The sequence below is a fragment of the Pristiophorus japonicus genome, chromosome 32, assembly GCF_044704955.1.
Source record: "Pristiophorus japonicus isolate sPriJap1 chromosome 32, sPriJap1.hap1, whole genome shotgun sequence".
Classification (NCBI taxonomy): Eukaryota; Metazoa; Chordata; class Chondrichthyes; family Pristiophoridae; genus Pristiophorus; species Pristiophorus japonicus.
In genome coordinates this window covers 346,107-370,814 of record NC_092008.1, presented here as the reverse complement: position 1 = coordinate 370,814, position 24,708 = coordinate 346,107, and the positions used below count along the sequence as shown (strand labels likewise).

At 56.6% G+C, this 24,708-nt stretch overlaps 1 protein-coding gene across 1 annotated transcript in view; it reads right to left on the bottom strand.

Annotated features, from left to right (window-relative positions):
- Positions 1-8,948: 8,948 nt before the first annotated feature.
- The window catches only part of LOC139240471 (neural cell adhesion molecule L1-like), a 97,161-nt gene continuing 81,401 nt past the window's right edge, over positions 8,949-24,708 (bottom strand). Inside the window, exons 14-19 of the mRNA XM_070869007.1 lie at positions 24,306-24,425; positions 23,475-23,636; positions 18,454-18,585; positions 16,833-16,905; positions 15,177-15,188; positions 8,949-9,360 (exon numbers count right to left, since the gene is read on the bottom strand). Of these exons, the coding sequence (XP_070725108.1) occupies positions 9,117-9,360; positions 15,177-15,188; positions 16,833-16,905; positions 18,454-18,585; positions 23,475-23,636; positions 24,306-24,425 (743 nt within the window). The 3' untranslated portion in view covers positions 8,949-9,116. The remainder of the gene's footprint in view (positions 9,361-15,176; positions 15,189-16,832; positions 16,906-18,453; positions 18,586-23,474; positions 23,637-24,305; positions 24,426-24,708) is intronic.

Here is a 24,708-nt window from a genome sequence, read left to right as displayed (position 1 = left end):
AAGTCTTTGTGCCTTCAAACTTGCTTAGAAATTAGGAATCCGTTAAAACTCCAATGTTTTCTTAACTTCTAATTCAAGTACTTGCCAAAGAAATCTTTTTTTTTTAAATTGATATAAAACGAGACCACACATTTTTAATAGCAATATTGTTTACTGAAATTCAATTTTTTTTTAAATTTCTCTCTTTCTCCTCGTTATCTTCAAAACCCTCCTGCTTGTTTAGACTGTTCGGGACTTTTCTCGATAAACACTGTCCATTTTGGAAATCTTTTCAAACTGCATTGAAACTTTCTCATAAGTTAAAATCATTATCAATGTTGAGTGTTTTTTTACCTCTTCCAATTTTTTTTTCTTTTTCTAATTAAACCAATATCTTTTTCACAGCAAACATCAACTAGTATTTAGTAAGTTATGTCTTTTTCCATCACAAACACATTTTTTTTTCAGCACTTATTTAGTCCGTTACATCTTCTTTTTTCTTTTTCTTCAAATTAGGTTTTGTATTTTACACGGAGGGTTCGTAACTCCATAAAGTTGTGAATTTAAAATCATTTGTTTACTTTCAAAGTGGCGTCTTTATCTTTTTCTTTTTCTCCATAACTGGAATGGAGTCTAGCTTTGAGGGTTTGAGGGCTGCTTTTCGTTATCTCAAAATGCTCCAGTTTCAGTCGTTACTAAAGCTTGCTGTTTTTAACATTTTCCAAAAGTCCCTTTTACACCTTCGCAGATAGCTCGCCACTCACCCAGAAGTTTGACTTGATCAGATTGAATTTAATAATTTTTTTTTGAATCCACCTCAGCATTTTCTGTGCCTTCTCTGAATATCTCAAAATCCCAATTCAAACTTTGTAATTTCAATCTTTATGTAATCAATCATTGCATGTTTTCTTTCGGCAAGTAAGTGAGCGTGTCAAATAAATCTTTTGCTCAACAAACCTATCCTTTGTCCATTTCCTAGCTCCGTAACTTATCATCCGAATAAATCCACACCTGCGTTTCTAACGTAAATGTCTTAAAACTTCCCACATACAGGACAACACTACAAAGGGTTAAAAAAAGACTTTCACTCTGTTTCTAAAATAAACAGACACTTGCATTCCTCTTCCAACCAGGCTTTCGGAACATGAAAACATAAAAAATTCATTCCGCAGTCAAAAATCACACAGGCACTTCTCATTTAAAACAGACGTTCACAAAAGTCTCTCTTCTTTCCTATTAATTGTTTTGGCCGGCTCTATTCCTCTTCCATACTTCACTTAAGACAATCACCGTCAGTTTCTTTTATTGATTAACTTCCTACGTTAATTTACATGGGCTCGCAGTATCAAGACCACAGCCTTTTTTTTCTTTTTGACTTTCCGTTCCTTCTCCCACCATTCCCGTTGGGCTGCTGGCAGGTCCTGAGTATCCCACCCTGCTCTAATCATTTTCTCGATTAGTTTATTTTGCTTTTCCGTCAGTATGGCGGGTAATGGACCCTTCTGATCCCCCACTCGAGTTTACTTGCTTTCATGGCCATTCCTGGGTAGGACTAGAACCGTTAGGAACCTACTCTCAGAGGTTTGCCTTCTACCTCGCACAACTTGTAGTAGACCGTCTCTGGGCTGCTGTCAGGTCACAAGTTCTGCTGTTACACAATTCTTACAATTCCCGCAGCGCTCTACGTATCCTTAACGACTACCTACCACCGCTCTGCCCGTTGGTCCGACCCTGTTCACAGGTTTGGATTCCGTTAGCCGCTGTACACCGCCTGGTTCTACCCCGGGGTATATCTCAAATTACACCACTGGGTCCGGAAGATGTCTTTCAGTATCACGATCCCACGGGCCAAGTGTGTTCCCGGCACCTACTTAATTCCTGGCCGTCACGTGGGACTTAAAGTCCTCTTAATTCAGGCTCAGGCTAGGTGTTTGAGATATTGGACCGTCCCCTCGTGTCGATCAACCACCATCCACCTTCCGCACCCGTTATAATTAAAAATCGTTTTTTATACTCACCCGGGTTTTTCCAAGGGCGTCCAGCGACCCCGAAATCCTGTTCGTGACGCCACTGTTAGTGTTCGTGTTTATCAGAAGAATCACTCAACACTCAGAGTCGGTTCCAACGCCAGTGCGGCCTTTATTGACGCCAGCGGGGAGGAAGTCACAGGACTGAATCCAGGCTTCTCTCCGCCGAACAAAGAAACTCATCGATATTTATATGTTTTATAATAGTTCTTTACAGTTACTCAGCCCACTTCGGCTGGACACAATCCAATCATAACGATTATAGATTACATATAGGTTTCTTTAACCCAATAGAATTTCCCTGGTATCTCAGGAACTGCATGTTCGGGGTTTTGTCAGCTCGGGCTGATTAATGACCTCATTATGTGAGGCAGATTCTCCCCTTATCTCTCTTCCTTGGACTTCGGCTGTGTGAAATCACTGGTTCATGGTATCCAAGGCATTCCTGGCAGTGGGCCTCACAGGGTCATTGTTCGATCATTGCTCGATCAGTCCCAGTTCATTACTTGACTAACGGGGTTTCCATCATTGCTTGGGCAACCATTTTATATGTGGCCGTTTTAAACTTCTATGAGTTTAGATATATTCAGCAGGTGCCTAATGCCTAGTGTTTTATATATTCAGCAGGTGTCTAATGCCTACAACAATTCCCTCCTTTCAGTAAAGGGACTAGTCCTAGTCTCCCTTTAACCGACCGGCCTACTTTCATTAGATTCTGTGCACGGCCCGGTACTCACTGCCTCAACGTGTTGGTTAGTCACGCGGTTTCAGGAGTCCCGGTTGCTTAAATCAAATTGAGAAAGGCCAAATCCTCCTGCCCCTTTATTAGACAGGCTTGTTTAGTATCCGGGGAGCGGTCATGGGTCCCTCTTCGTTGTGCGTGGTGTCTGTATGCCTGGCAGGCCGTTATGCCCCATGTTATCGCTAAGATCAATTGTATCCCGACCAGTGTGTGTGAAATTATTCGAATCCAAGGATGGATGTTCACATTTATTCCCCAGTCCCAGACCTTTCTCCACCAACTCTGGTGCCTAATGCCTACAACAATTCTCATTCTTGTTTTCAAATCCCTCCTCATTCCTACACCCCTCCCTATCTCTAACCCCCTCCAGCCCCTACATCCCTCCCTACCTCTGCAACCCCCTCCAGCCCCTACACCCCCTCCCTATCTCTAACCCCCTCCAGCCCCGACATCCCTCCCGACCTCTGTAACCCCCTCCAGCCCCTACACCCCTCCCTATCTCTGTAACCCCCTCCAGCCCCTACATCCCTCCCTATCTCTGTAACCTCCTCCAGCCCCTACACCCTCCCTATCTCTGTAACCCCCTCCAGCCCCTACACCCTCCCTATCTCTGTAACCCCCTCCAGCCCCTACATCCCTCCCTATCTCTGTAACCTCCTCCAGCCCCTACACCCCTCCCTATCTCTGCAACCCCCTCCAGCCCCTACAACCCCTCCCTATCTCTGTAACCCTCTCCAGCCCCTACATCCCTCCCTATCTCTGTAACCCCCTCCAGCCCCTACACTCCCTCCCTATCTCTGTAACCTCCTCCAGCCCCTACACCCCTCCCTATCTCTGTAACCTCCTCCAGCCCCTACACCCCTCCCTATCTCTGTAACCCCCTCCAGCCCCTACACCCCTCCCTATCTCTGTAACCTCCTCCAGCCCCTACACTCCTCCCTATCTATGTAACCCCCTCCAGCCCCTACACCCCTCCCTATCTCTGTAACCTCCTCCAGCCCCTACACCCCTCCCTATCTCTGTAACCCCCTCCAGCCCCTACACCCCTCCCTATCTCTGTAACCCCCTCCAGCCCCTACACCCCTCCCTATCTCTGTAACCCCCTCCAGCCCCTACACCTCTCCCTATCTCTGTAACCCCCTCCAGCCCCTACACCCCTCCCTATCTCTGTAACCCCCTCCAGCCCCTACACCCCTCCCTATCTCTGTAACCCCCTCCAGCCCCGACACCTCTCCCTATCTCTGTAACCCCCTCCAGCCCCTACACCCCTCCCTATCTCTGTAACCCCCTCCAGCCCCTACACCCCTCCCTATCTCTGTAACCCCCTCCAGCCCCGACACCTCTCCCTATCTCTGTAACCCCCTCCAGCCCCTACACCCCTCCCTATCTCTGTAACCTCCTCCAGCCCCTACACCCCTCCCTATCTCTGTAACCCCCTCCAGCCCCTACACCCCTCCCTATCTCTGTAACCCCCTCCAGTCCCTACACCCCTCCCTATCTCTGTAACCCCCTCCAGCCCCTACACCCCTCCCTATCTCTGTAACCCCCTCCAGTCCCTACACCCCTCCCTATCTCTGTAACCCCCTCCAGCCCCTACACCCCTCCGTATCTCTGTAACCCCCTCCAGTCCCTACACCCCTCCCTATCTCTGTAACCCCCTCCAGCCCCTACACCCCTCCCTATCTCTGTAACCCCCTCCAGTCCCTACACCCCTCCCTATCTCTGTAACCCCCTCCAGTCCCTACACCCCTCCCTATCTCTGTAACCCCCTCCAGACCCTACACCCCTCCCTATCTCTGTAACCCCCTCCAGCCCCAACACCTCTCCCTATCTCTGTAAACTCCTCTAGCCCGTACACCCCTCCCTATCTCTGTAACCTCTACCAGCCCCGACACTCCTCCCTATCTCTGTAAACTCCTCTAGCCCCTACACCCCTCCCTATCTCTGTAACCCTCTCCAGCCCCTACACCCCCTCCCTATCTCTGTAACCTCCTACAGCCCCTACACCCCTCCCTATCTCTGTAACCTCCTCCAGCCCCTACACCCCTCCCTATCTCTGTAACCCTCTCCAGCCCCTACACCCCCTCCCTATCTCTGTAACCTCCTCCAGCCCCTACACCCCTCCCTATCTCTGTAACCTCCTCCAGCTCCTACACCTCTCCCTATCTCTGTAACCCCCTCCAGTCCCTACACCCCTCCCTATCTCTGTAACCCCCTCCAGCCCCGACACCCCTCCCTATCTCTGTAACCCCCTCCAGCCCCTACACCCCTCCCTATCTCTGTAACCCCCTCCAGCCCCTACACCCCTCCCTATCTCTGTAACCCCCTCCAGCCCCTACACCTCTCCCTATCTCTGTAACCCCCTCCAGCCCCTACACCCCTCCCTATCTCTGTAACCCCCTCCAGCCCCTACACCTCTCCCTATCTCTGTAACCTCCTACAATTCTGCCCTTTGAGCATCCCCCGATTTAAATCGCTCCGCCAGGTGGCATTGATTTAAAGTCGAGGAGGTGGGGAAAAAATGACTTCACCCAGAGGGCGGTGGGGGTCTGGGGGGGAACTCACTGCCTGAAAGGGGGGTAGAGGCAGAAACCCTCACCACATTTGGACGTGTGCTCGAAGTGCCGTAACCCACAGGGCCACGGACCCAGAGCGGGAAAGTGGGATTAGGCCGGGATGGCTCTTGGTCGGCCGGCGCGAGGCGGACTCGATGGGCCGAATGGCCCAGTTCTGTGTTGTAATTTTCGATGTTTGCCGGCCGTGCGTTCAGCTGCCTGAGACCTCCCGGACCCCCTCTCTCCTCCTCAAAATCCACCTCTTTGGATCTTGTTTTCGGTTGCCTGTCCCAAATATCTCTTTATGTGTCTCGGTGTCCAGGATTGATAAGGCTCCTGGATTTTTCTACGTTAAAGGCACTTTATAAATGCAAGTTCTGTTGTGTGACCCGCAGTCAGTGTGAGAGCCAGGCTGCCCAGTTACCGGGTGTGGTACGTGGAACCCCCACGCCCCTCGGCACTGCCTCCAAGGTTCCCATAAAAGTCTTGCATTTATATACTGCCTTTCACAACCACCGGACGTCTCAAAGCGTTTTTACAGCCAATGGCGTACTATCCGAGGGCGCTCACTGTTGTATTGTGGGAAACGCCAACCTGCGCACAGCAAGCTCCCACACACAGCGATGTGATAATGACCCGGATCGTCTGTTTTAGTGATGTTGGTCGAGGGATAAATATTGGCCCCAGGACACCGGGGAGAACTCCCCCTGCTCTTCTTCCAATAGTGGCCCCGGGATCTTTTACATCCACCCGAGAGGGCAGACGGGGCCTCGGTTTAATGTCTCATCCCGAAATACAGCCCCTCCGACAGTGCGGCGCTCCCTCAGTACCGCCCCTCCGACAGTGCGGGGCTCCCTCAGTACCGCCCCTCCGACAGTGCGGCCCTCCCTCAGTACTGCCCCTCCGACAGTGCGGCCCTCCCTCAGTACTGCCCCTCCGACAGTGCGGCACTCCCTCAGTACCGCCCCTCCGACAGTGCGGCACTCCCTCATTACCGCCCCTCCGATAGTGCGGGGCTCCCTCAGTACTGCCCCTCCGACAGTGCGGGGCTCCCTCAGTACCTCCCCTCCGACAGTGTGGCACTCCCTCAGTACCGCCCCTCCGACAGTGCGGCACTCCCTCAGTACTGCTACTCCGACAGTGTGGGGCTCCCTCAGTACCTCCCCTCCGACAGTGCGGCACTCCCTCAATACCGCCCCTCCGACAGTGCAGCACTCCCTCGGTACTGCCCCTCCGACAGTGCGGAGCTCCCTCAGTACCGCCCCTCCGACAGTGCGGGGCTCCCTCAGTACCGCCCCTCCGACAGTGCAGCGCTCCCTCAGTACCGCCCCTCCGGCAGTGCGGGGCTCCCTCAGTACCGCCCCTCCGACAGTGCAGCGCTCCCTCAGTACCGCCCCTCCGACAGTGCGGAGCTCCCTCAGTACCGCCCCTCCGACAGTGCGGGGCTCCCTCAGTACCTCCCCTCCGACAGTGCGGCACTCCCTCGGTACCTCCCCTCCGACAGTGCGGCACTCCCTCAGTACCTCCCCTCCGACAGTGCGGCACTCCCTCAGTACCTCCCCTCTGACAGTGCGGCTCTGCATGGGGAGCGTCAGCCTACACTTTCCTTGCTCAAGTCCCTGGAGTGGGACTGGAACCCACGACCTTCTGGCTGGGAGGAGAGAGCGCTGCCCACTGAGACACAGCTGACACACAGAGCCCAGAGTAAAGAGACAGAGAGAGAGAGAGAAAGAGAGGGGAGAGAGAGAGAGAGAGCAAGCTTTGATTTTATTTGTGACCATGTATATTATGTAACACTGCAAGAATATACACCGTTTGTAAACCAGGGAGCAATAAAAAGGCATCGGGGAAATCGAACATCAAGAAATAAAATACAGGTTGGTACAATGGCTTACCATGCAGCATCCGTACAGCCCTGCTCAGGGACTGTCCACCTGAACTCCACACACATCTCATCATCCTGTCGGAAGGGCCACATTAAACAGCCGCCGGTATCAGTCAGCTTGTTCTGTGTGCGCTTCCCTGGAGCAGGCTTGTCTCTGGCCCTCCCGAGGCTGCTCACTGACAGGGCACTGAGGCCAAGAGTCCAACCAGTGCTTCGGTCAGCGGCCACACTCAGCAGTGACCGACAAGGTGGGCGGGGGGGGGAGGGGAGGGAGGGTCTGGGCGACTGCCCCCCGCACGGTGACGGGGACGGGGGTCCGTGTCTGCTATTGCCCCCCGCACGGTGACGGGACGCGGGGCCACACCGGGCGGGGTATTCCCGTTCCGTGGGGGAGCCGAGCGGGGCAGCCTGGAATAGTGCGTCACACCTCACTTACAAACGCACTGCTCTCCTTGGAGTGTTACACCTCCTTCGGGGTAATGTTTCGCGGTCGTCTTCTGCCCCAGTCCGATTGCAGGCTGAGTGATGCAGTACTGGAGGGGAAACTGGTGCAGGGTTGTTTGCTATCACTATCAAACAAGGGCACAATCTCTAGACTAACTGCTACCTACAATACCGAGTTCCTACGCTAGGAGGGCATACAAACCGAGAAGTAAAATACAGAAGAGTATTTACAGTTTTAAATATACACTGGAGCAGAACTCCACACCAACAGTCAGCAACTAGAGACACACGATAATCAAAGGCAGACATCAGTATGTTAGATATGTACACAAGAGCCTTCAACAACATGCGCAAAATCCTGTCGCATGCAATCCCCCCCACCCCCCTCCCCCTCCCGGTGCCCACTTCCTATTGTGATATATTTCTGTCGGGTAGTCAGTAAGGAGACAGGGGACAAATCCCTCTACACTGTCCCCATCACACACTCCCAGGGCAGGTACAGGGGGTTAGATACAGAGTAAAGCTCCCTCTACACTGTCCCATCAAACACTCCCAGGGCAGGTACAGGGGGTTAGATACAGAGTAAAGCTCCCTCTACACTGTCCATCAAACACTCCCAGGGCAGGTACAGCACGGGGTTAGATACAGAGTAAAGCTCCCTCTACACTGTCCCATCAAACACTCCCAGGGCAGGTACAGGGGGTTAGATACAGAGTAAAGCTCCCTCTACACTGTCCCATCAAACACTCCCGGGACAGGTACAGCACGGGGTTAGATACAGAGTAAAGCTCCCTCTACACTGTCCCATCAAACACTCCCAGGGCAGGTGCAGGGGGTTAGATACAGAGTAAAGCTCCCTCTACACTGTCCCATCAAACACTCCCAGGGCAGGTACAGCACGGGGTTAGATACAGAGTAAAGCTCCCTCTACACTGTCCCATCAAACACTCCCAGGGCAGGTACAGGGGGTTAGATACAGAGTAAAGCTCCCTCTACACTGCACCCAGTAGCCCCTTTACTGTCCATTTTCCATCCCTGGGCTCCGACTCACACTGCCGGTTTAGTGTACGACGCGGGTCGGATCTGCCATTCCCGAACGCGCGGCAAGCAGGAGTCTGGTCGGCCGGAGGAGCAGCTGCTTTCAGCCCGTCAAAACCGGGTCGGGCTTGACACCAGAGCCCAGACACACCCGGACATGGACACCCCACCCCCCCCCCCACTACCCCCCTCCCCGCCCCCCTCCACAAGCCTCCCTCGTGACACCCGACGATCGGGACCAATTCTCCCCCCCCACCCCTCGGCCCCCCTGCCTCCTCACTGTAAAAAAGCGACAGAAGAGAGTCGGAAACAAAAAAAAGGTAGGAAACGGAGAGAGTACAAAAAGAAAGTTTTGGCAAATACATATTTATAGGTAGCACCCACGGACGTTGACGCAGCTCGGTAATGCTTCGGATTTTGGCCACCCCGGCGCCGCGGCCTCTGCGCTACTCCAACGCGACATCGATATTGACGGGCGAGGCCCCCCCTGAGCTGCCATTGGCCGCCCCCGCCGCCTCCTTCTCCTCCTTGCTGCCGCTGTACTGCCCGATGAAGGAGCCGTCCTCATTGTACTGCACATCCACACTGTCCGTGTACTCCACTAGGCTGTCGTCACTGCCCAGCGGCTTGATGTGGTCGTCCAGCGAGGGCTGGCTCCCTTCGAAGGGCTTCTCCTCCTGGTCGTTGTCACTGCGTTAGGGGGAGGGGTGGAGGAGGAGGTGGGGGCGGGTGGGGGGGGGTGGGGGGAAAGATCAGGAGCGTTAGGAGCAAGAGGAGGCCCATTCAGGCCCCACCGCGAGCCTGTTACATTCGGGAACAGGAGGGGGCTGTTCAGCCCCTCGAGCCTGTTACATTAGGGACAGGAGGAGGCCGTTCAGCCCCTCGAGCCTGTTACATTAGGAACAGGAGGAGGCCGTTCAGCCCCTCGAGTCTGTTACATTAGGGACAGGAGGAGGCCGTTCAGCCCCTCGAGCCTGTTACATTAGGGACAGGAGGAGGCCGTTCAGCCCCTCGAGCCTGTTACATTAGGGACAGGAGGAGGCCGTTCAGCCCCTCGAGCCTGTTACATTAGGGACAGGAGGAGGCCGTTCAGCCCCTCGAGCCTGTTACATTAGGGACAGGAGGAGGCCGTTCAGCCCCTCGAGCCTGTTACATTCGGGAACAGGAGGAGGCCGTTCAGCCCCTCGAGCCTGTTACATTCGGGAACAGGAGGAGGCCGTTCAGCCCCTCGAGCCTGTTACATTAGGAACAGGAGGAGGCCATTCAGCCCCTCGAGCCTGTTACATTCGGGAACAGGAGGAGGCCGTTCAGCCCCTCGAGCCTGTTACATTAGGAACAGGAGGAGGCCATTCAGCCCCTCGAGCCTGTTACATTAGGGACAGGAGGAGGCCGCTCAGCCCCTCGAGCCTGTTACATTAGGGACAGGAGGAGGCCGTTCAGCCCCTCGAGCCTGTTACATTAGGGACAGGAGGAGGCCGTTCAGCCCCTCGAGTCTGTTACATTAGGGACAGGAGGAGGCCGCTCAGCCCCTCGAGCCTGTTACATTAGGGACAGGAGGAGGCCGTTCAGCCCCTCGAGCCTGTTACATTAGGGACAGGAGGAGGCCGTTCAGCCCCTCGAGTCTGTTACATTAGGGACAGGAGGCCGTTCAGCCCCTCGAGCCTGTTACATTAGGGACAGGAGGAGGCCGTTCAGCCCCTCGAGCCTGTTACATTCGGGAACAGGAGGAGGCCGTTCAGCCCCTCGAGCCTGTTACATTCGGGAACAGGAGGAGGCCGTTCAGCCCCTCGAGCCTGTTACATTAGGAACAGGAGGAGGCCATTCAGCCCCTCGAGCCTGTTACATTCGGGAACAGGAGGAGGCCGTTCAGCCCCTCGAGCCTGTTACATTAGGAACAGGAGGAGGCCATTCAGCCCCTCGAGCCTGTTACATTAGGGACAGGAGGAGGCCGCTCAGCCCCTCGAGCCTGTTACATTAGGGACAGGAGGAGGCCGTTCAGCCCCTCGAGCCTGTTACATTAGGGACAGGAGGAGGCCGTTCAGCCCCTCGAGTCTGTTACATTAGGGACAGGAGGAGGCCGCTCAGCCCCTCGAGCCTGTTACATTAGGGACAGGAGGAGGCCGTTCAGCCCCTCGAGCCTGTTACATTAGGGACAGGAGGAGGCCGTTCAGCCCCTCGAGTCTGTTACATTAGGGACAGGAGGAGGCCGCTCAGCCCCTCGAGCCTGTTACATTAGGGACAGGAGGAGGCCGTTCAGCCCCTCGAGCCTGTTACATTAGGAACAGGAGGAGGCCGTTCAGCCCCTCGAGCCTGTTACATTAGGGACAGGAGGAGGCCGTTCAGCCCCTCGAGCCTGTTACATTAGGAACAGGAGGAGGCCGTTCAGCCCCACGAGCCTGTTACATTAGGGACAGGAGGAGGCCGTTCAGCCCCTCGAGCCTGTTACATTAGGGACAGGAGGAGGCCGTTCAGCCCCTCGAGCCTGTTACATTAGGGACAGGAGGAGGCCGTTCAGCCCCTCGAGCCTGTTACATTAGGGACAGGAGGAGGCCGTTCAGCCCCACGAGCCTGTTACATTAGGGACAGGAGGAGGCCGTTCAGCCCCTCGAGCCTGTTACATTAGGGACAGGAGGAGGCCGTTCAGCCCCTCGAGTCTGTTACATTAGGAACAGGAGGAGGCTGTTCAGCCCCTCGAGCCTGTTACATTAGGGACAGGAGGGGGCCGTTCAGCCCCTCGAGCCTGTTACATTAGGGACAGGAGGAGACCGTTCAGCCCCTCGAGCCTGTTACATTAGGAACAGGAGGAGGCCGTTCAGCCCCTCGAGTCTGTTACATTAGGAACAGGAGGAGGCCGTTCAGCCCCTCGAGTCTGTTACATTAGGAACAGGAGGAGGCCGTTCAGCCCCTCGAGTCTGTTACATTAGGGACAGGAGGAGGCCGTTCAGCACGAGGCCCTGCACCCTGTGCAGGGGGAAGGTTCGAGGCATCATGGTGGAGGGGGCGGGCCCGGCCCCACGGTGGAGCGGGAGGGCCCGAGGCCCCACAGTGGAGCGGGCGGGCCCGAGTCCCCCACGGTGGAGCGGGAGGGCCCGAGGCTCCACGGTGCAGCGACAGGCCCGAGGGCCCACGATGGAGGGGGGAGGGCCTGAGGCCCCACGGTGGAGGGGAAGGTCCCGAGGCCCCACGGTGCAGGGGGAGGGCCCGAGGCCCCACGGTGCAGGGGGAGGGCCCGAGGCCCCACGGTGCAGGGGGAGGGCCCGAGGCCCCACGGTGCAGGGGGAGGGCCCGAGGCCCCACGGTGGAGCGACAGACCCGAGGCCCCACGGTGCAGGGATTGTAAACATTTCGAGCCAAGCTCGGGTCGCGGATTGGGGTAGACTGTTGCCACATGGATAAGCGGGATGCAGTAGATTTAGGGATTACACTCGCAACGGACAGACAGAACCCGGGTACCGCACTTTCGAAAGGATGTGAGGATCTTGGAGAGGGTGCAGAAGAAAGAGACTTCAGTGACGGGGGGAGGCTGGAGAGGCCGGGGTTGTTCTCCTTGGAGCAGAGAAGGCTGAGGGGAGATTTGATCGAGGGGTTCAGGATCATGAGGTGGTCGGGACAGAGTAGACAGAGAGAAACTGTTCCCATTGGTGGAAAGGTGGGGAACCAGAGAACACGGATTTGGGGAGATCGGCAGAAAGGCGAGGAAAAGCGTTTTTCCACAGCGAGTGGGTAAGATCTGGAACGCGCTGCCTTCAGAGGGCGGTGGAGGCAGACTCAATCATGGCTTTCTAAAGGGAGTTGGATAACTACCGGAAGGAACAAAAATTTGCAAAGTTACGGGGAGAGGGCGGGATAATGGGATTAGATTTACACAGGATCACACGGGATATACGGCCCAGAAACAGGCCATTCGGCCCGACCTGTCCATGCCGGCGTTTACGCTCCACTCGAGCCTCATCCCGTCTTTCCCCGTCTAAATCTATCGGCGGAACCCGGTGTAAGGTATGCCCCGGTGGGTATTCTCACAGGTTTGCAGAGCTGTTGAGTGGGGAGTGGCTTAGCACAGGACTCAATAAAACCCCGGCCAGTTGGGGTTCGGGGGATCCACGATGGGGCAGGTGGTTGTGAGTCTGGTGGATGAACTGGTAACGTGTCGTGTGATTGTTAAACCTTTTGCTAATAAACCAACTAGTTCTCAATCGCAATGTGTTGCTATGAATTCTTTAGCAAAGAACCCATGAAGCAAATACATTACACCCTCTATTCCCTTCTCCCCCATATACTTGTCCAGCCTCCCCTTAAATCCATCGATACTATTGGCCTCGACCCCTCCCTGTGGCAGCGAGTTCCACATTCTCACCACTCTCTGGGTAAAGAGGTTTCTCCTGAATTCCCCATTGAATTTTTCGGTGACGATCTTATATTGATGGCCTCTGGTTATGCTCTACCCCACAAGTGGAAACACTCTCTCTGTATCCACTCCATCAAAACCTTTCATCATTTTAAAGACCTCTATTAGGTCACCCCTCAGCCTTTTTTCAAGAGCAGGGACCCAGCCTGTTCATCCTTTCCTGATATGTATACCCTCGTGTTTCTGGTATCATCCTTGTAAATCTTCTCTGCACCCTCTCCAGTGCCTCTATATCCTTTTTATAATATGGTGACCAGAACTGTGCACGGTGCTCCCAGTGTGGTCTAACCCAGGTATATGGAGACCGGAACTGTGCACAGTGCTCCCAGTGTGGTCTAACCCTGGTATATGGAGACCAGAACTGTGCACGGTGCTCCCAGTGCGGTCTAACCCAGGTATATGGAGACCGGAACTGTGCACGGTGCTCCCAGTGCGGTCTAACCCAGGTATATGGAGACCGGAACTGTGCACGGTGCTCCCAGTGTGGTCTAACCCAGGTATATGGAGACCAGAACTGTGCACGGTGCTCCCAGTGTGGTCTAACCCAGGTATATGGAGACCAGAACTGTGCACGGTGCTCCCAGTGTGGTCTAACCCAGGTATATGGAGACCAGAACTGTGCACGGTGCTTCCAGTGTGGTCTAACCCAGGTATATGGAGACCAGAACTGTGCACAGTGCTCCCAGTGTGGTCTAACCCAGGTATATGGAGACCAGAACTGTGCACGGTGCTCCCAGTGTGGTCTAACCCAGGTATATGGAGACCAGAACTGTGCACAGTGCTCCCAGTGTGGTCTAACCCAGGTATATGGAGATCAGAACTGTGCACAGTGCTCCCAGTGTGAGCATAACTTCCAATACTTTCCAATTCTAACCCTCCAGAGAGAAACCCTAGTGTTTGGTTTGCTGTTTATGACCCTCGCTAACCTGTCGCTACGTGTAGTGATGTGTGTATTTATTCTCCGAAATCCCTTTGTTCCTCTACCCCGCCCAGACTCACACCCTCCCAGTAATGTGACCTCCGTATTCTGCCACAGAAATATAATCCCTCACGTTTATCTGTGTTGAAATACATTTGCCAATGATAGGCCCATTCTGCAAGTTTAGTAATGTCCTCCTGCAGCGTGGGGCCTTGGCCCTTCCCCTGCACCGTGGGGCCTCGGGCTTGACCCTGCACCATGGGGCTTCGGGCTTGTCCCTGCACCATGGGGCCTCCCCTGGTGTCCCTGCACTGTGGGGCCTCGGGCCTGTCCCTGCACCGTGGGGCCTCGGGCTTGTCCCTGCACCGTGGACCTTGGGCCTGTCCCTGCACCGTGGGGCCTCGGGCCTGTTGCTGCACCATGGGACCTCGGGCTTGTCCCTGCACCGTGGGGCCTCGGGCTTGTCCCTGCACCGTGGGGCCTTGGCCCTTCCCCTGCACCGTGGGGCCTCGGGCATGTCTCTGCACCGTGGACCTTGGGCCTGTCGCTGCACCGTGGGGCCTCGGGCCTGTCCCTGCACCGTGGGGCCTCGGGCCTGTCCCTGCACCGTGGGGCCTCGGGCTTGTCTCTGCACCGTGGGGCCTCGGGCTTGTCCCTGCACCGTGGGGCCTCAGGCTTGTCTCTGCACCGTGGGGCCGCGGGCCTGTTGCTGCACCGTGGGACCTCGGGCTTGTTGCTGCATCGTGGGGCCTCGGGCTTGTCCCTGCACCGTGGGGCCTCGGGCTTGTCCCTGCACCGTGGGGCCTCGGGTTTGTCGCTGCACCGTGGGGCCTCCCCTGGTGTCCCTGCACCGTGGAGCCTCAGGCTTGTCCCTGCACCGTGGGGCCTCGGGTTTGTACCTGCACCGTGGGGCCTCCCCTGGTGTCCCTGCACCGTGGAGCCTCAGGCTTGTCCCTGCACCGTGGGGCCTCGGGTTTGTACCTGCACCGTGGGGCCTCCCCTGGTGTCCCTGCATCGTGGGGCCTCGGGCTTTCCTCATGGTGTTCCCGACTCCACTCATGAGTTGGTGCAATGCACTGTCCCAATCAAACATTGCACGACGCAGAGCAAAGCAGAGACAGAGGGAGGAGGCAGACACTGACACACAGAAGGAGAGCACACGTCAACATTAAATGGCCTTACCTCTCCAGTGACCTGTTTGCAGGAGGTAAGCATGAGAAGTAAAGGAGAAAGGAGCTGTGATATATGTACTCAGGCAACAACTGACCGTATCCCCGCAATCGCAGGGCAGCGTGCGACTCAGGTCAGAGGGAGCATGCGACCGTTGGCTCAGTGGCTGATTGCAATATCGGTTGAGGCCCAAAGACTAACAAAGAAAGACTCCCACTTCTCCCACCGCCTTTCACCCACTCAGGACGTCCCAACGCGCCTCACAGCCAATGAAGCTACTGTTTTGAAACTGCGCTCGCTGTTGTAATGTGGGAAACGGCAATTGGCGCACAGCAAGATCCCACACACAGCGATGTGATAATGACCCGGAGCGTCTGTTTTAGTGATGTTGGTCCAGGGATAAATATTGGCCCCAGGACACCGGGGAGAACTCCCCCTGCTCTTCTTCCAATCGTGGCCCCGGGATCTTTTACATCCACCCGAGAGGGCAGACGGGGCCTCGGTTTAACGTCTCATCCGAAATACAGCCCCTCCGACAGTGCGGTGCTCCCTCAGTACTGCCCCTCCGACAGTGCGGCGCTCCCTCAGTACCGCCCCTCCGACAGTGCGGCACTCCCTCAGTACTGCCTCTCCGACAGTGCGGCGCTCCCTCAGTACTGCCCCTCCGACAGTGCGGGGCTCCCTCAGTACCGCCCCTCCGACAGTGCGGGGCTCCCTCAGTACAGCCCCTCCGACAGTGCGGCGCTCCCTCAGTACAGCCCCTCCGACAGTGCGGCGCTCCCTCAGTACTGCCCCTCCGACAGTGCGGCGCTCCCTCAGTACTGCCCCTCTGACAGTGCGGCGCTCCCTCAGTACTGCCCCTCCGACAGTGCGGCGCTCCCTCAGTACTGCCCCTCCGACAGTGCGGCGCTCCCTCAGTACCGCCCCTCCGACAGTGCAGCGCTCCCTCAGTACCGCCCCTCCGACAGTGCGGCGCTCCCTCAGTACTGCCCCTCCGACAGTGCGGCGCTCCCTCAGTACTGCCCCTCCGACAGTGCGGCGCTCCCTCAGTACTGCCCCTCCGACAGTGCGGCGCTCCCTCAGTACCGCCCCTCCGACAGTGCGGGGCTCCCTCAGTACCGCCCCTCCGACAGTGCGGCGCTCCCTCAGTACTGCCCCTCCGACAGTGCGGGGCTCCCTCAGTACCGCCCCTCCGACAGTGCGGGGCTCCATCAGTACTGCCCCTCCGACAGTGCGGGGCTCCCTCAGTACTGCCCCTCCGACAGTGCGGCGCTCCCTCAGTACTGCCCCTCCGACAGTGCGGGGCTCCATCAGTACCGCCCCTCCGACAGTGCGGCACTCCATCAGTACCGCCCCTCCGACAGTGCGGGGCTCCCTCAGTACCGCCCCTCCGACAGTGCGGCGCTCCCTCAGTACTGCCCCTCCGACAGTGCGGCGCTCCCTCAGTACTGCCCCTCCGACAGTGCGGGGCTCCATCAGTACCGCCCCTCCGACAGTGCGGCACTCCATCAGTACCGCCCCTCCGACAGTGCGGGGCTCCCTCAGTCCTGCCCCTCCGACAGTGCGGCGCTCCCTCAGTACCGCCCCTCCGACAGTGCGGCGCTCTGGTAACTTTATTTCACCTTCCCAAAGCGGGAGTGGGGCGCTCCTCAGTTCGAACTTTCTCACCTGTATTCACCGAACGTTTCGTCCTTCATTGGCCGAGCCTCGGAATCCACATGGGCATCCTCTTTATCCTTCACTGCGGGGTCAGAGAGAGAGAAATAAACACAGGGTAACGTACGCACCGGTGAGCACGCTCACAGTCTGGCAGAGCGGTTGCACTGTGAGTGGCTAAACCAGTCATGTGATGTTCACAAGACTCAATAAAACCCCGGCCAGTTGGGTTCGGGGATCAGGATGGGGTATTGCGCCGTGGCATGGTTAAACCTTTTGCTGATAAACCAACCGGTTCTTAAGCAAAGAAACCAATGAAGCAAATACATTACAGGTGGGGAACAGGGGAGGGAGCGAGTAGCTGAGGGAGCAGTGGATGTAGGAGGGCAGGGACTGTGGGAGGGGCGGGGTGGGGCGGAGGGCGGGTTAGGGCGGAGGAGGCGGGAGAGTGGGGGGAGGGCGGAGGGAGGGCGGGAGGTCGGGCGGGAGGGAGCAGGAGGGCAGAGGGAGAGTGGAGGGAGAGCGGGAGGGTGGGGGGAGAGCGGAGGGAGGGCAGAGGGAGAGTGGGAGGAGAGCGAAGGGAGGGCGGAGGGAGAGCGGGAGGGTGGGGGGAGAGCGGGAGGGTGGGGGGAGAGCAGGAGGACGGGCGGGAGGGAGCAGGAGGGCAGAGGGAGAGTGGAGGGAGAGCGGGAGGGCCACGGGGGCGGACACTGGGCGAGGGTCCGGGGCAGACACTGGACGAGGGCCCGGGGCAGACACTGGGCGAGGGTCCGGGGCAGACAGTGGACGAGGGCCCGGGGCAGACACTGGGCGAGGGTCCGGGGCAGACACTGGACGAGGGCCCGGGGCAGACACTGGGCGAGGGTCCGGGGCAGACAGTGGACGAGGGCCCGGGGCAGACACTGGACGAGGGCCCGGGGCAGACACTGGGCGAGGGCCTGGGGCGGGGGGAGAGCGGGGGGAGAGCGTGAGGGCCCGGGGCGGTGGGAGAGCGGGAGGGCCCCGGGGGCGGACACTGGGCGAGGGCCACGGGGGCGGACACTGGGCGAGGGTCCGGGGCAGGGGGAGAGCGGGAGGGCCCCGGGGGCGGACACTGGGCGAGGGCCACGGGGGCGGACACTGGGCGAGGGTCCGGGGCAGGGGGAGAGCGGGAGGGCCACGGGGGCGGACACTGGGCGAGGGCCCGAGGCAGACACTGGGCGAGGGTCCGGGGCACGGGGAGAGCGGGAGGGCCCCGGGGGCGGACACTGGGCGAGGGTCTGGAGCGGGGGGAGAGCGGGGGGAGAGCGTGAGGGCCCCGGGGGGGGGGGGGGGGGAGAGTGTGAGGGCCCGGGGCGGTGGGAGAGTGGGAGGGCCCCGGGGTCGGACACTGGGCGAGGGCCACGGGGGCGGACACTGGGCGAGGGTCCGGGGCACGGGGAGAGCGGGAGGGCCCCGGGGGCGGACACTGGGCGAGGGTCTGGGGCGGGGGGGGAGCGGGGGGAGAGCGTGAGGGCCCCGGGGCGGGGGGGGGGGGGAGAGCGGGAGGGCCACGGGGGCGGACACTGCGGAAGTCTGCGGGAGATCAGACAGCACCGAGGGGTCCCTGTATGACGGACCCCCGCCCTCCATTCTCGGTAGACCAGCTCCGTACCTGAGTACTTGCCTCCTTTATTTCTCTTGATGAAGCAGGCTATGAGCAGGATGAGCACGAGTAGGACGATGGCGCTGATTACGCCAATGAACCAGCCCTCGGTGGCGATTCGACTGTTGAGCTCGGTGAGTGCTGCGGAGGTGTGGGGCATGTGGGAGGAGAGAGAAAGACAGATCCTGAACTCAATCAGTGCCTCACTGGGAGGGTATCAGTGAAAACAAGGGCAGACAATGTGGCCAAGACTAGCGGGAGGCCAGAAGATTGGGAAACTTTTAAAAGCCAGCCAAGAGTGACTAAAAAAAATGATAAAGGGAGGGAAGATAGATTATGAATGTAAACTTGCACGAAATATAAAAACAGATAGTAAGAGTTTCTATCGGTACATAAAAAGAAAAAGAGTGGCTAAAGTAAATGTTGGTCCCTTAGAGGCTGAGACTGGGGAATTAACAATGGAGAACAGGGAAATGGCAGAGACGTCGAACAAATATTTTGTATTGGTCTTCATGGTAGAAGACACTAAAAACACCCCAATAGTGGATAATCAAAGGGGCTATAGGGAGGGAGGAACTTAATACAATCACTATCACTAATAAGAACATCAGAGATAGGAGCAGGAGTCGGCCATTCGGCCCCTCGAGCCCTGCTCCGCCATTTAATACGATCATGACTGATCCGATCATGGACTCAGCTCCACTTCCCTGCCCGCCCCCTTATCCCCTTATCGGTTAAGAAACTGTCTATCTCTGTCTTAAATATATTCAATGTCCCGGTTTCAACAGCTCTCTGAGGCAGCGAATTCCACAGATTTACAACCCTCTGAGAGAAGAAATTCCTCCTCATCTCAGTTTTAAATGGGCGGCCCCTTATTCTAAGACCATGCCCCCTAGTTCTGGTCTCCCCCATCAGTGGTTGTACTCAGTAAGATAATGGGACTAAAGGCAAATAAATCCCCTGGACCTGATGGCTTGCATCCTAGGGTCTTAAAAGAAGGGGCTGCAGAGATAGTGGATGCATTGGTTCTAATCTACCAAAATTCCCTGGATCTGGAGAGGTCCCAGCAGATTGGAAAATTGCAAATGTAACGCCCATGTTTAAAAAAGGAGGCAGACAGAAAGCAGGAAGCTATAGACCAGTTAGCCTAACATCTGTGGTTGGGAAAATGTTGGGAGTCCATTATTAAGGAAGCATTTGGAAAAGCAAAATTCAGTCAAGCAGAGTCAGCATGGATTTATGAAAGGGGAAGTCATGTTTGACAAATTTGCTGGAGTTCGTTGAGGATGTAACGGACAGGGTGGATAAAGGGGGAACCAGTGGATGTGGTGTATTTGGACTTCCAGAAGGCATTCGATAAGGTGCCACATAAAAGGTTACTGCACAAGATAAAAGTTCACGGGGTTGGGGGTAATATATTAGCATGGATAGAGGATTGGCTAACTAACAGAAAACAAAGAATTGGGATAAATGGTTCATTTTCTAGTTGGCAAAACACTGACTAGTGGAGTGCCGCAGGGATCAGTGCTGGGGCCTCAACTATTTACAATCTTTTTAATGATTTGGGTGAAGGGACCGAGTGTAATGTAGACAAGTTTGCTGATGATACAAAGATAGGTGGGAAAGCAAGTTGTGAGGACACAAAAAATCTGCAAAGGGATAATAATAACATAAGAAATTGGAGCAGGAGTCGGCCATACGGCCCCTCGAGCCTGCTCCGCCATTTAATACGATAATGGCTCATCCGATCATGGACTCAGGCCCACTTACCCGCCCGCTCCCCTTAATCCCTTATCGGATATAGACAGGCTAAGTGAGTGGGCAAACATTTGGCAGATGGTGTATAATGTGGAAAATTGTGAGCTTATCCACTTTGGCAGAAATAATAGAAAAGCAAATTATTAGTTAAATAGAGAAAAATTGCAAAGTGCCGCAGTACAGTGGGACCTGGGGTTACTTGTGCATGAAACACAAAAGGTTAGTATGCAGGTACAGCAAGTGATCAGGAAGGCCAATGGTATCTTGGCCTTTATTGCAAAGGGGATGGAGTATAAAAGCAGGGAAGTCTTGCTCCAGTTATACAGGGTATTGGTGAGGCCACACCTGGAGTACTGCGTGCAGTTCTGGTCTCCGTATTTAAGGAGGAATATACTTGCATTGGAGGCAGTTCAGAGAAGGTTCACTCGGTTGATTCCGGGGATGAGGGGGTTGCCTTATGAGGAAAGGTTGAGCAGGTTGGGCCTGTACACATTGGAGTTTAGAAGAATGAGAGGTGATCTTATCGAAACGTATCAGATTCTGAGGGGGCTGGACAGGGTGGATGCAGAGAGGATGTTTCCCCCTCGTGGGGGAATCTAGAACTAGGGGGCACATAGTCTCAGAATAAAGGGCCGCCCATTTAGGACAGAGATGAGGAGGAATTTCTTCTGGTGAATCTGTGGAATTCTCTGCCCCAGAGAGCTGTGGGGGGCTGGGTCACTGAATATATTTAAGGTGGAGATAGACAGATTTTTGAGCGATAAGGGAGTGAAGGGGCGGGCGGGGAAGTGGAGCTGAGCCCAAGATCGGATCAGCCGCGATCTCATTGGATGGCGGAGCGGGCTCGAGGGGCCGAATGGTCGACTCCTGCTCCTGTTTCTGATATTCTTACGTGCTCACAACTCCTCCCAAAGAGTCTCGCAGACAATGGATCACTTTCAAAGCCAAGACATGGATACAGTTGGCGACATAAATGATGGTCAATAAACGCTGGACATTAATTTGCTCCGTGATCCTCTCAACAGTCTTGCTATTTCCTGCTGAAATTTAAATCCCTCCACCCCACACTCTCGCCCACATCGCGCGCCGTGTTGCAAACAAGACAACCCAGCTCCCTGCCCCGATTCCTGGCATAGTCTCCGAGGAGCCCACTCTCTCCAAACTGGGAACCATCAGCCCCCTGTCCCCCATCGCCAGGTCAAGGCGCACTGTCAGGAGACGGCAAAGAGAGGCGTGCATTGTAGCTGGCCTTAGCCGTTGGTGTAGCTCGTTATCTCTCTCCCTCCGTAACGCTCCTCCGACAGTGCAGCGCTCCCTCAGTACCGCCCCTCCGACAGTGCGGCGCTCCCTCAGTACTGCCCCTCCGACAGTGCGGAGCTCCCTCAGTACCGGCCCTCCGACAGTGCGGCGCTCCCTCAGTACCGCCCCTCCGACAGTGCGGCGCTCCCTCAGTACCGCCCCTCCGACAGTGCGGCACTCCCTCAGTACCGCCCCTCCGACAGTGCGGCGCTCCCTCAGTACCGCCCCTCCGACAGTGCGGCACTCCCTCAGTACCGCCCCTCCGACAGTGCGGCGCTCCCTCAGTACCGCCCCTCTGACAGTGCGGCGCTCCCTCAGTACCGCCCCTCCGACAGTGCGGCACTCCCTCAGTACCGCCCCTCCGACAGTGCGGCACTCCCTCAGTACCGCCCCTCCGACAGTGCGGCACTCCCTCAGTACTAGCGCCTCCGATAGTGCGGCACTCCCTCAGTACTGCCCCTCCGACAGTGCGGCGCTCCCTCAGTACTGCCCCTCCGACAGTGCGGCACTCCCTCAGTACCGCCCCTCCGACAGTGCGGCGCTCCCTCAGTACCGCCCCTCCGACAGTGCGGGGCTCCCTCAGTACCGCCCCTCCGACAGTGCGGCACTCCCTCAGTACTGCCCCTCCGACTGTGCGGCACTCCCTCAGTACTGCCCCTCCGACAGTGCGGGGCTCCCTCAGTACTGCCCCTCCGACAGTGCGGCGCTCCCTCAGTACCGCCCCTCCGACAGTGCGGGGCTCCCTCAGTACCGCCCCTCCGACAGTGCGGCACTCCCTCAGTACTGCCCCTCCGACAGTGCGTCGCTCCCTCAGTACTGCCCCTCTGATTCGATCGCCCATTTCTCCACTATTCCGGAGATGGGAATTATTTAGTGGTGATGGAGCAGAGTCTGAGTCTGCGATGTGTCCCTCTCCGAATCCATTTCCTGACAGGCCGCTCCCCAGGGACCAGGAACCAGACTGTGATCATTAAAATTTAAACTGCATCAAACACAATTCAGCAACAAAGCAAAAGAGGACAGAGAGAACGATGTGGATATGTTTCATATCTCTCTGTCTGTCTCTCTCTCTCTATCCCTCCGTCTCTCTCTCTCCCTCCGTCTCTCTCTCTCTCCCCATTCTCTCTCTCTCCCCCCCTCACTCTCTCTTGCTCTCTCCCCCTCTCTCTCTCGCTCTCTCCCCCTCTCTCTCTATCCCTCCATCTCTCTCTCTCCCTCTCTCCCCCGTCTCTCTCTCTCCCCCACTCTCTCTCTCTCCCCCACTCTTTCTCTCTCCCTCGCTCTCTCGCTCACTCTCTCACTCTCTCTCGCTCTCTCCCCCTCTTTCTCTCTCTCCCCCTCTCTCTCTCTCTCTCTCACTCCGTCTCTCTCTCTCTCTCATTTCTCCTCGTGATCTTCCAATTCAAACCAAAAATGTTGAGGCCGGTTTGTGTTTTTGACTGCTTTCTTCTCAAATTTGTAAGTTGTAGATTTGATGACCTTCAATTTATTAAATCTGCCCTGGGAGTGTTTGATGGGACAGTGTAGAGGGAGCTTTACTCTGTATCTAACCCCATGCTGTACCTGCCCTGGGAGTGTTTGAGGGGACAGTGTAGAGGGAGCTTTACTCTGTATCTAACCCCCTGTACCTGCCCTGGGAGTGTTTGACGGGACAGTGTAGAGGGAGCTTTACTCTGTGTCTAACCCCCTGTACCTGCCCTGGGAGTGTTTGATGGGACAGTGTAGAGGGAGCTTTACTCTGTATCTAACCCCCTGTACCTGCCCTGGGAGTGTTTGATGGGACAGTGTAGAGGGAGCTTTACTCTGTATCTAACCCCCTGTACCTGCCCTGGGAGTGTTTGATGGGACAGTGTAGAGAGAGCTTTACTCTGTATCTAACCCCCTGTACCTGCCCTAGGAGTGTTTGATGGGACAGTGGGTGAAAGCCAGCACTAAGAATACACGATGAAGCACAGAGAAGCTCCCAGACTGACCTGGACCGTTTGTCTGCACCTCCTTGTCCCAAACGGTGATGTTCTTAAAGCGACCAAGCTGCCACAGTTTGATGATGTAGGGTGTTCCCGGCTCCAGCCCTTCCAGCACGAAGTAGCTCAGGCTGGAGTTCAGGGGACTCGAGTCCTTCCAGTTCCCCGCGCCTGGAATCAAACAAATCCATCAACCCAAGGAACAGACTCACTTCTCTACAGCGCCTATCACTCCCTCAGTACCGCCCCTCCGACAGTGCGGCACTCCCTCAGTACCGCCCCTCCGACAGTGCGGCACTCCCTCAGTACTGCCCCTCCGACAGTGCGGCACTCCCTCAGTACCGCCCCTCCGACAGTGCGGCACTCTCTCAGTACTGCCCCTCCCACAGTGCGGCACTCCCTCAGTACTGTCCCTCCGACAGTGCGGCGCTCCCTCAGTACTGCCCCTCCGACAGTGCGGTGCTCCCTCAGTACCGCCCCTCCGACAGTGCGGCGCTCCCTCAGTACTGCCCCTCCGACAGTGCGGCGCTCCCTCAGTACTGCCCCTCCCACAGTGCGGCACTCCCTCAGTACCGCCCCTCCGACAGTGCGGCGCTCCCTCAGTACCGCCCCTCCGACAGTGCGGGGCTCCCTCAGTACCGCCCCTCCGACAGTGCGGCGCTCCCTCAGTACTGCCCCTCCGACAGTGCGGCGCTCCCTCAGTACTGCCCCTCCGACAGTGCGGGGCTCCCTCAGTACCGCCCCTCCCACAGTGCGGCACTCCCTCAGTACTGCCCCTCCGACAGTGCGGCGCTCCCTCATTACCCGAACGGACCGGGCGTGTGTCGGCGATGAACTTACCGTCTTTCTTCATGTACTGGATGTGAAGTTCTGTCACCCTGTATCCTTCCAGTCCGATCCAACTGATGTTGCTGTTCGTTTCACTCATGACGCAGCTGATGTTCTTCAAGACTCTGGGTTCTGAGCAGCGACAGGGCGGAGCGTTAATGCCAAGAATCCCGAAACCACGCTGAGATCAATGCGACTGACCCTCCCGCGCTCGGAGCCCCACAGCAGGTGTAATGGGGCTGTTCTTCACACGCAGTACTCAGCCCGCAGGTACACTCGAGATCTTTCAATACTGCTACTCCCACTGTGTTAGCCCTGCCTCCGTCACAAACGTCACACCTCTCTCCAGCCCCTTTCACCCCTTCAGAACGTCCCAAAGAGCCTCACACCCAATGAAGAACATTAAAAAACAAGG